We start from the raw sequence: 12,378 nt of genomic DNA on the forward strand, positions 1-12,378 counted from the left end.
ACGAAAAAATAGGTGTCTATTTACTTGTGACCACTCAGTGTATACAAAGTATAACATTCTCGAATATAACATTCTCTCCGTAAGTTGAGATTTTAATTATGCTTCTGGGACGTTAGATTATTTTGTCAAACATTGTTAAGATGACTTTATAAAAGCACTAAATAAGAACGCTCATTTAGAATATAGCAGAAACTCGAGTCGCCAGCTTTTTATTCTTCTATCTTTGGTCTGATGTGGAATATAGGAAGCTCTCGAAAATCGTGCGAAATCAGAAGTCTAAGCCAGATCTTCAGCTTATTGATGTTAATGTTACTGACTGTAATATGAATCTTGTTTTATAAGAATGATTTTCCTATGCTAACGTTTTAACTACGTATTCCATCTTCCTCGATCTGACTATCATAATTACGCACTATTGCCCGACACCGACATTGTCAGTGAAACAAACTTTTGCGACGGACATCGAGGTCCATCTTAGACCACACATCTTTATTGACCCTTCACAGACCCTCCCTCCATTATTCGTGAGCGTTGGCTTCCAAGAACATTTCAGAAATAGACTAAAGTTGCACAAGTCCTTTGAAGCCGTATCAAGATTGTATTCTAATGAAAAGAAATATATAGTTACCCCCCTTGGCGACAAAGATATCAAAATTAAAGAATAGATTAAACAATCACCAAGTTTCTTTTTGTTTTTTTGAAGAAGAAGATGACGTTTCGAGCTACCACTGCAAAATTACATCTTATACATAAATATCACAATCCAAGAAAAAATAAAATAGAAACAAAATATGGAAAAAAATGAGAATTTATAGGAAAGAAAAGCGTTTATTTAAACCAAATGGTCGTACGGTTCCCATATTGAAGATTAATCTCTTTTCCAGTCATTCCCTTTTGTGAATGTTTGTCAGAGCACTAATAAGTCCCAGAATCGAAAAGTCATCAACTGTATGGTTGTTGATGATGAAATGTTTGCCTCTAGGTGTATCTTGGTTCTGCAGTTTAATATGGTTTTGATGTTTTCGTGCTCGATAACCGAGTCGGTGGCCTGTTTGTCCAATGTATAAACTATTCCATTTTTTATATATTTTTTTGCAAAATATACAGTAAATGATACATTCAGTGGTATATGTAAAAGACTGTCTTATGTTGAGAATTGTGTTTTTGTCTTCGTATATGTGTAGTGCTGTTTATATGTGACACACTTGTTTCGTTTACATGTGTGAGCGCCTGGAGTATCAATTTGCTTTTGTTTAAAGTTACTGTGTATCAAGATTTCTATTAGATTTTTGTCATCTGTAAGAACTAATAGTGGGAAGAAGGGGGGTCTTGAAAAGAGATTTACTACAGTAGTAGTGTTGTGTAATTGTTTAGTATAATATATTTGATCTTCTTGTTAGTCTGCTGGTATGTTACACAAGGGGAATACAATCGGTATGTTCTTTCTTGCTAGAGTTCAATGTTTGCTCCTAGGTGTATAAAATAGCTGGATCGTGAATGAGAGAATCAGGGTATTGTCTATTAGAAAAGATAGTTTCATGGATAGTTTGGATTTTCTTTTATAATCATTATCATCCCAACATAGTTTGAGTACTCGTAGAAATTATAGGTACGGTATTGACGTTTTGTTACTTTACGGGTGGGAAGATTCGAAATGTAGGTACGTGTGTGAATGTGTTTCTTTGTAATGCATACTAATGATCAGATGGTCATCTTGTATGTATTAGGTCGTCAAGAAATTAATGTCGCTTTTTTTAGATGAAAAACCCGAACAACTTATATATCAAAACAAAATATTTATTAAATGAAATAGTCTCCATTCTTATCGATGATGCTTTTCCATCTTACAATCAGGTTGTTAATGCCCTGATTAAAGAAAACACTTAGCTTTGATGCAAATAACTTCGAAATGTATTACTCCTTTGATGTCCCACCAAATGCAAAGCATCACTTTCTGCGGATGGAATCCAGGTTTTGGGGTCGGAAGTGGTTTTTCTAGGACCGAGCCATTGTTTTTGGCGTTTAATATTCGCATAGAGAATCAATTTCTCATCATAGGTAACAATCCTGTTCAAAAATGATCATCGGAGAGTTTGGGAGGCACCCAAACACCTTCTTTATGGAGTTTTTCCATATTCCTTAGATGTTTCATAAGAGACATGCAATTTCAGGGCCATTTCACCAGTGTGCTGCCTTGGGTTAGACTCAAAAAGCGTCTTCAGAGCATCAATATCAATTCCAACATGTCGGCCGCTGCCATCACAGTTTTTAGGACTAAAGTCACCTAAACGAAATTTGCTGAACTATCGTTGACACTTACGAACGTTCAAAATATTTCCATAAACTTCTTTGATATTCTTTGTGGCTACAGAGGCGTTGTTTCTCTTCTTGTATCCAAACAGCATTAGATGTCGAATGTGTGTCTCGTCGTGTACCATTACTATAAGGGATTAAAGTATACTAAACTTTACACGTTATATAGGCTACACTAACGTGACGTTTAGGCGGTTCGTTTAAATATTATACGTGATGTACATTTTTTGGGGGTGGTTAATGAAAGTGTTCCAAAACGCGACATTAATTTCCTGAAAACCTAATACATACATACACACACACACATACATACACATATACATGTTACAGTGTGTCACAATTAACCACAGTGATGATAATACAAAAGTTAGCCAAAAAAGTAAGTAAACTATTCTAGCATACTTCAAACCATCGAATAGTAAAATAATTATTTTTAGAAAAATAGAATAGCAGGATTAATTGTATGAAACTAATGTTGGTACGTGTTACGTAGAATACTTACACTTTGTTATGTTATTGATCAAGTTTCTTGCATTATAGCTAGATATTTGATTCTCACAACAACCATACAGCAAGGAGACATAAGCATTAGTTGTCTGCTTGAGTGTCATTTTTAAAAACATTATATTTTCAAACTAGGTTTACCTATATGTTTTTTATTCTATCTTATTTAGACTTTTGACTTCACGTCACTATTGGTTTCCTTATAAGGTAAAAACTGCTGTGGAGAAGTGCTCTTTTAGGGAACATATGTCATTATCAGGAAACCCTTTTCTCTTTGCCAAAAAAAAAGTCGAAGTTGCGTATATAAACCAGAACATGGGACAACGTAGTAGTCTTTAAAAGGTTAGTAAACCGGCTGTTGATTATATAAAGCAGGACATGGGACAACGTAATAGTGTTTAAAAGGTTAGTAAACCGGCTTTTGATTATATAAAGCAGGACATGGGACAACGTAATAGTGTTTAAAAGGTTAGTAAACCGGCTGTTGATTATATAAAGCGGGACATGGGACAACGTAATAGTGTTTAAAAGGTTAGTGAGCCAGTTGTTGATATACTTGAAATCGTCGCGGTATATACATACCTTTTCAATATTTTTTTGTATTTTCGAAATTTCATGAACCCAGTTTCCTGTCTATTATATGTTCATTGAAAACATAAAACTTTTTTTTTCACCTTGGTCTACCAAAAACTCGTTACTCAAACTTGTCTAGAAAGCTATCCATTTTTAAGTCTTTGCACTCTACTTTTTCTAAGGCCCGGCGTGGCCAGGTGGTTAGGGAGCTCGACTCGCAATCTGCGGGTCGTGGGTTTGAATTCCCGTCACACCAAACATGCTCGACCTTTTAGCCGCGGGGGCGTTATAATGTGACGGTCAATCCCCCTATTCGTTGGCAAAAGAGTAGCCCAAAAGTTAGCGGTGGGTGGTGATGACTAACTGCCTTCCCTCTAGTCTTACACTGTTAAATAAGGTACGGCTAGCGCAGATAGCCCTCGTGTAGCTTTGCGCGAAATTAAAAAAACAAAACAAACTTTTTCTAATTTCAACTACAATTTGGTCTTGGTATTTTCAGTCTGTATTTTCAGCCAGGTTAAATGTCCTTAATTTTCAGCTACTGAGCAAGGAGAAGGAAGTAAATCAGCATACCCGCCACTACAAGTATTTTGTCCGGCTCTTTGAACCGAATAACGGAATTGTCTGTCGCTTTTATAACGCGCCCACAGCTAAAAGTTATCGGAGTCACAGTTCTACCTTTGGACCTTCCGGTCCGTGGTTTGGAATGAGAATTGCCAGGGAACGCACGGACATAAATACTATGAAAAAGGCCGTTCGTGTGTAATAGACAGAAATAATGGGAATTTCATTAACAAATCGTTACTGAAACTAACTTTCGTTTTGTCTTTTCATACCAGATATAACCAAATCATTCAATTACAATACCTAAAATATTAATCTGATTTTATTTAAAATGTAAATTTAAGATCTGGAAAAATAAAACTATATGACGTCAAATTTGTGGGTTAATTCAATTGGGCTATGAAAAAATAAGAAACCAATATGTCTCCTCCACGCAATCCCAAACTTTTGACACCAGAAAATATCGTGAAAAACCACAGAAAAATCAAAAACTGTCTATATCACTGTTTGGGGCCTGCATTAAGGTTACTTTGTACCAAATCCCATGTAAGTTGGTTGACATACACATGAATAGTTCGCAAAAACACCAAATTGTGCTTTTCTTGTGTGCTTTAACACCTCTAAAAAGACTCAAAATGAGCAGATTCAACTTTTTTTAGATTAATTTATATTTGTTCTAATTTCCATCTTGGCTGCTGTAAATATGACCACACAGAAGATCAAAATAAACGTTTTAGGGTTGTTTGACTTTTGACTCCATAAAATCCTTAAAAAGGCCTCTATGTGTATTAGACCAAAATGTAACCCTAACAAGATTCAAGTCAATCCGCCCACAAATGAAGGACTAAGTTTCGATTGAAAAGTGTTTGAAAAAAAAGGAAAAAAAAGAAGGAGAAATAATAGAAAAACTGCACGTCTCTCAGCGGAGACATCAAAATCTACGATAACCTTTTTAATTATTTTTCAAATTCCTCGTGGAATGGATCTATAAAAATTTAAGTGTGAATTATTCTTCCATATACTACTTAATGAACTGTTTCGATATTAGTCATAAATTCAAATAGTATAAAAGTGGGAAAGGTATTAACAGACATTTTTCTGTTTTAGAAAAAACACAGAGGTTATTTACAATAAAAATGTATAACAATGGTCGTGAAATGTTCATCCTTAGATTACAAAGGTTTGTATTGTCGGTGTTTTTCATTTATTCAAACTAAATTATGACAGAAAATGATTTAGAACAACTGACCTCCTAGACTGGATTTACTGGGATTAGGCATCTTCTCTATACATTCCAATGTCCTGTTAACGCTCATCTCGTCATCATCGCTGTCATCACACCTTCTTGAAGGGTCAGTGTTATTTTCTTCTTTGTTTCTGGTAGATTCATCATCCCCATCATCGTCAATGTCATCATCTTCACATCGATTACGTGGTGACCACGTCATTTTGTTTTCTTTTTTAAGACGACGTCTGGCATTTGCAAACCACGTGGATACTTGAGTCAGTGTCATTTTGGTAATTATCGCAAGCATGATTTTTTCTCCTTTCGTTGGATAAGGATTTTTGCGGTGCTCGCTTAACCAAGCTTTTAATGTACTTGTTGTTTCTCTGGTAGCATTTTTTCGTCTAGCTCCATTTAAGTCCATCCCGTATCTAAAAAAGAACAACATCGTGATTTGAGTTTTTTTTAATTAAAAATACTTCTATGTATAAATTCAGAACATAAAAGAAAGCTTTAAATAAATGTAATTCTTTCTACATATAAATCTAAAAATATGCTCCTTAACGACTTTTTATTATATCACGATGAACTTTCGAAGATGTTCAATTGTGCTGTTTTTATTAGGTTCTAGAATGAATTGTAATTAAAAGATCAAATTAGCTGATCATTTTATTTGAATGAAAATAATGTTCGTTTTTGCTGAACACTTTGATCTACGCAGAAAACGAAGCAGACATGAGGTAAGGAAAGGGCCAAAATCGATCGGACAGCTTAAATTAACAAAAGTCATTAATATTTGGGGAGAATAAGTAGGGAAAGCCGAGATTTAACTGTAGTGAAATCTTCCATGCGGCATTTCACGACTAAACCACTACACAGAGAAATATTGCACTGATTCAGGTTTACTTATAAATATTTAAGGCTTGACTCTAACTTGTCACGCAAATCATTCAATATTTAAAGATAAACTTCTTTTACTTCATTATCTTTATGTTGAGCTGCAAGTCTTTGCTTTTGATTGTAATTTTACTTCTGAAACATCCTCAAATAATAGACTTTCGAACAATTTAAGTCTACATTGATATAACCATGTATAACTTCACGACTTCTTACGCAAAACCACCCGTTTTATATAGGAGTGTAGTTTTTAAAACACACTACAACAGCATGAGGTAAACTCAGACACAATATATACATGTACTACTGAATTGGGGGTTTAACCACAGGGAACCGGAACCAACGGATACCAACAGTACACTAAATTGATTTAGAAATCTCGTCCACTTGTGGTGAGACATGCAATCCATTAGTCTTGAAGGTTAATGCTTCCTTTTCGGAAATTCAATCCCCAGATTCTGGTCAATCGCTATTTATACGTATTTACACGTTAACACAGAGAAATATGAAGCTATTCATAGGGTTTTCCTTTGGTGAAAATAAAACAGCGTTTCCTATATCTATATATGCAATATAGTCAGTATTTTCCATTTCATTAAATTATATAAATAATTTAAAGATCCTTTCTTAATTATTTCTATAACAAAAGATCTGGAAATTCAAAGAAAAGAAAGTAGATCTCAACTAAAAACAAGTTTGTTTGTTTTTGAATTTCGCGCAAAGCTATAAGAGTCCCTAATTTAGCAGTGTAAGACTAGAGGGAAGGCAGCTAGTCATCACCACCCACCGCCAACTCTTGGGCTACTCTTTTACCAACGAATAGTGAGATTGACCGTCATATTATAACGCCCCCACGGCTGAAAGGGCGAGAATGTTTGGTGGGACGGGGATTCGAACCCGCGATCCTCAGAGTGCGAGTCGAGCACCCTAACCATCTGGCCATGCCGGGCCGCTAAAAACATATGTCCCGTGATAAAGTATGTTTAAGTAAGAATAAAAGAAAACTTTATTTATAATTTTTAATTTCGTTGTTTTTATGTTAATAAAGGACGCAAATGGGCGCTGAGTTGTCTCTACTTATCCATTTTGATACTTGGAAAACAATCAAAATAAGAAATATATAAAGATTAATTAAAATTCACTCTATCATCCAGGTGGCGTTTTCAGAAATTAATTTTTTTCTTCCAAGGGTCATTACTATTTTTCATTTTACTGTAAATTTCTTGATGCATGTCCGGCCAGAAACAGAATGCTACTGGCATTTATATTCATGGTAAAATAAATCATTTTGTTTGTTTGTGAAAAAAGATGGTTAAAGTTAATAAAAGCGATTAACTCGTGCTAGCATGTGCTAAAAATCAAGGCTAACAATACTCAACTGTATATGGAAGGAATGTCTTTAAGCAACAACAGAAAAGTGAGACACATCAAAGAATAATGAGCACTGATGATGCCTAAATTATTAATCAAGCATTATGAAATTATAAATGCAGAATAAATAATATTGAACTAATAATCATGTTATGAGTTGTATTTATATAGGAGATGGCGAAAAACAGGTTACCAATTATGATGCAATACCAACAAAATATAGCACACATTAGAGCAAAGTAGTCATCTTTGGTTTATGAACGGTGACGATGAAACCAGTGATGAAGTATGGTGCTAAGTATCAAAATTTCATTCACCGAACAGATATTTGTTTGCGAATGAAGTGAGAACTTAGCCTGAAAAGAGCTCAGTTTCTAATAATAATAATAAAACACTTAAAATTAGGTAGTTTTAACGAAGCGTGATCAGATTTGTTTTGTAACGAGTTCTCTAGATAATGGTTTGAAAGCTATATGCGAAATATTGGTTGACTTTAGATGTTGCAGGTACAACAACATTTTTCATTATGGGCACCTAAAGCAAATTTCAAAAACATACATTCAACAATTTGTTGACATCCAGTCTCCCGTTAGATGTATCCAAGCTCAAAACACACAGAAGAATTGTGTTTTTGTTCTCTCAAGTACAACAATAACTTATCAATGGAATTTTATTAGTTTTATAATCGTTATCTGACACAAATAGCCTATTCGCTTCTCAGACAAGTGAAGTTAACCCTGGTCATAAGACTCCTTTCTGCATGCTCTTCGTATGTATATCAGGTTTAGACAGGATGTATATTACCATCACTTAGTGGAAAAGCCGGCTGGTATTGATGTGTTTGAAACATAAGAACATAGATAGATGCTCATTAAAAATGTTCAGTTCTACAGGTTTACTTATCACATGACCAGCGTCATCATTTAACGTCCTTGTAGACGTAAGACTTATCGAAGCTAGATTGTTTAATAGATCGAGATTTTTGTAGTCACACGTAGGACTCGTCCTTGTTGATAAAATAGGAATCTCATTATAGAGGTCCACGAACTGAATAGTACATGTTTTCATGATAAAACAAGTTCAGCTTGTAAGAAAATATAAATAAATATATAAAAAAGACGAAAACAGCGAAAGGAAATTAATTCAGTGTTCGAAAGCAATCAGACATACTGCATACTGATAAAACAAACCATAGATATCTTCAAAATGATATATTTTTTATATGTGTTTGTACATAACAACATATTTGTGTTTGTAAGTGTAATAGGTATGTGTGTACCTGCTCACAAATTACTTCACCAGATAGTGACTTACTAGACAGCTCTTGTTAGACTCAGATCACCAGAATAGAGTTCACAAAAGCTCACTGAATCATATCTCAGTAAAGAGCATTACGCCAGTCAATAAATTGTTATTATTAGTTCCGACATCATTCTTTCTCGACAAATAACCTTTCAGAAGTAATCTAAAAATTATTTTAACTTTTTTTTATCTAATCAGCTTTTGCTTGAAGAGTGATAGAAAAAATTGTATTTTCCACATTTTATAACATAGTAAGCTATTATCTGAAAAACGTATGTCCGAGCAAGGCTACAAGGCATTTATTTTTCACATTTTATAGTGAGTTATTATCTGAGGAGCTTATTCTTAAGTAGCATTGAAATGCCTACATTTTTCATATTTTTTAATCTGGTGAGATGTTACCAGAGGAGCTTATGCTTGAGAAGCGTTAATAGACTTGTATTTTTACATTTTATAGTGAGCTTTTATCGGATGTATGAGTTGATGTCTGTGTATCGGCAAGAAAATTGTATTTTCACATTCTAAGTAAATCATTATCTGGCAAGTTTATGCCTGAACAACCCTAAACGATATTATTACATACATAAAGAGAGTAAATCTTATACAAAGGGTTGAGTACATTATACTAAAACAATTTTGAATGTCCAAATTAAAAGGTTACATGACAACCATACCCGATATAGAGTAGTGGTGGAACAGATTGTATTAGAACTACATTTTATCGTTGTTCAGTGTTGCGAAGACAGTGTGATGCCAAAACTGATCGCTTTTGTGAAGGATATGTAACAGCCCTTTCCGAGGCATTCGGGTTATAAAGATGTGTTTAGACGGAGTATTTAGAATTTCCAAGACGGGGATATCCCTTGTACTTGATAGCATTTGAAAACAAAAGAATATAGATCAACTTGGGGCACCGGAATCATCCTGCAACAATTCGTACCTCTACCTTGGCAAGCTAAGTACGGCGTTTTGTAACAAGTGAAAATCCACGAACACAGGTCAGTGACAAAAGGTATTCATGTCCCCCAGGCAACAGTAAGTAACATAATCAAGTAGGATCTTCGCCTAGAAACGAGGCTAATAGGTTATGGGTTCCACAATGACATATCTCAAGGAGCTGGAGAATGAAACAGGTATTCATGTTATTCCATACAAAGACGTTCCGGTCAAGTCGCCAGACGCAGCGCTTTTCAGTTTCTGTGCGGTCGGACTGTTGAAACGGGCAGTGGGAAACCGTTGTCCTTGAATACTAGCTGGATTATTAAAGGCCAGCAGGAAAGAGTGGTGTGCTTTGGACATGACAGTCAAACCACTGAGCGTTTATGCGATGGATACTACACTGCAAAACTATTATCAAGATTTGAATCGTCAGATAGAGTATGACCGGACTTGATTTCATGGCTGTATCGACGTGTGATGCTCCAAAATCGTTTCAATATGACGTGCTCAAACTTTGCACAACTCTGTGCTCTCTCGTATGTAGCTTACAGGTATTATAAAAGCTACTACTCTCTCATTTTTCTACGTGCATAAACGTATCATTATAGCGCAAATAAAGAAATAAAAGACCATTCTCATTACATATACCGTCAATTTCATGAAACGATTCCAAATCATGCAGGAACTTTTAACTTCTCAATGTACATATTAACAACTTTATAGATCTCTAACTCTATTATATAGTTACCTATTTGTATACATTTTGGAGGTAAGCCTTGTTGTTAGGTCTTAAATTATGGACCACCTATAAGGGATACAGCCCCCCCCCCCCAGTGGCACAGCGTATGTCTGCGGACTTACAACGCTAGAAACCTGGTTTCGATACCCGTGGTGGGCAGAGCACAGGTAGCCCATTGTGTGGCTTTGTGCTTAACTTCAAAACAATAACAACTATAAGGGGTACTACGTGTTTGTGAAATTGGTAATGTACTTTTTTTTCCCTCATGACAATTTACATAATTATTCTTGCACTGTTGCTGCTGTTAAGAAGAGGGCTTAGTCCAAATAAATCTTTGCTTTTTTTATTCTGCTGGTCAGAAGAGAGCTTAATCAAATTTAATCTTTGCATTTTAAATGACAACTCATTTTACTGCACAGATTTATTCTCAGAGTAATCAAAAATTATTGCGAAGCTATTTCACGATGTGAAGTCATTTCAAGAAATCGGTTATTTCACTATGTGGATACAACATATTGAACGACACACTGTTTATATGAAGGTTACATTATCACATAGTTCCTAAGGCAAGTAAAATTCTATAAAGATTCACGAACGAAACTGCTTAACGATCAAAGAATAACATCATACACTGACCTACGAGTAAGATCGTACAATCGTATGGGAATAGATCTTACCTCAGTAAATCTGTATCATGATCAGGAGTAAAATGCTATAACGATCTATATACAAGTAAAATCATATAACGGTGAGAAGTAAATTCTTGCAACTATTTTAGTGTATATCTTACCAGAGTAAAACTACATAACAATCAATAAATAAAATTGTCTAATGTTAAATGCACCAAATAGTCTCGAATTCCGCTCAGTAGTGAAAGTGCTAATTTGAAATTTAAGCTTAATTCTCTACTAAATAGTTTCGAGTTGCACGAATAATTTAATTCAACAATCTGCCAGTTAAATCCTTTAGAAATCCACTGGTGAATTATTTTGCATGGGTAAAACATCTAGTAATTAGCAGGTAATATCATCGAAAGAGTAAAATAAGCTGGAGTTCTCTAACATTGTCAATATATAATGAAATAGCTCGTAGAATATAAGCAGCTGCGTAATATACAACATAATTGTTTCATTCAGAATTTGCTCTCAGTCCTTCCGATTTCTTACTGATCAGTTATAAGCATTTGTGCTTCAAACAGTAAAAAAATGCTTACAATATCTAACAAGTAAATAAATAAGAGATAATAAATTGATAAGTAAGAACTAAGGATGTAATCTCAACTATACATATATATATATACGCACTGTACGTTCATTGTATTGTCAAACTTAACACGATACTTGCCCATTCGGAAATGGATAGTTTCCCAAAGTAGCCGAATCATACGGGTAATACATTGGTCCAGCATAAGATAAACTTCTCCAAGCTTCCAAATTTTCTTTAATGTCGAACCCATTTGCCTAAAAATGAATGGAAAATTAGACATACAGTAATAATAATAATACAGTATATTTTTGGTAATATTAGTGTAGTACTCAGTTAATATCGTATTGTTTTAACACGAATCAATTTTTCCTTATCTTGTTTTTTTTTTTTCATTTCGGGGTATGAAAGCTGCGAAATATGTGAACAAGCAAAAACATTACGTTCAAACAATGTTTTATTATTATTACTTTGGTTCAATTGAACAAAGACTTTTAGTTTCATTGGTAATTTCCTCACAAAAAAAAAGAAGAATGATTTTAAGAATTATGTATGAAACTTTCATATAATTCTACAATAGAGGCAACAGTTTCATAAACGAAGCTCCTTTATTTTATGCCATAATGCTTGAATTAAACGAAATTCTTCATATATATATATATATATATATATATATATACTACTACAACTAATGTACTTACTTAACTTTTTAAAATTAGTTAGGTTACGTAAACTTACTTTTTACTTT

General features: G+C 34.3%; 1 protein-coding gene across 1 annotated transcript in view; it reads right to left on the reverse strand.

Moving 5' to 3' along the window:
• The window catches only part of LOC106457578 (homeobox protein caupolican-like), a 29,471-nt gene that overhangs the window by 5,714 nt on the left and 11,379 nt on the right, over positions 1-12,378 (reverse strand). The window contains exons 3-4 of the mRNA XM_013917016.2: positions 11,772-11,887; positions 5,204-5,610 (exon numbers count right to left, since the gene is read on the reverse strand). Coding sequence (XP_013772470.2) covers positions 5,204-5,610; positions 11,772-11,887 — 523 coding nt within the window. The remainder of the gene's footprint in view (positions 1-5,203; positions 5,611-11,771; positions 11,888-12,378) is intronic.

This window comes from Limulus polyphemus, unplaced genomic scaffold (assembly GCF_000517525.1).
Source record: "Limulus polyphemus unplaced genomic scaffold, Limulus_polyphemus-2.1.2 Scaffold348, whole genome shotgun sequence".
Lineage (NCBI taxonomy): Eukaryota > Metazoa > Arthropoda > Merostomata > Xiphosura > Limulidae > Limulus > Limulus polyphemus.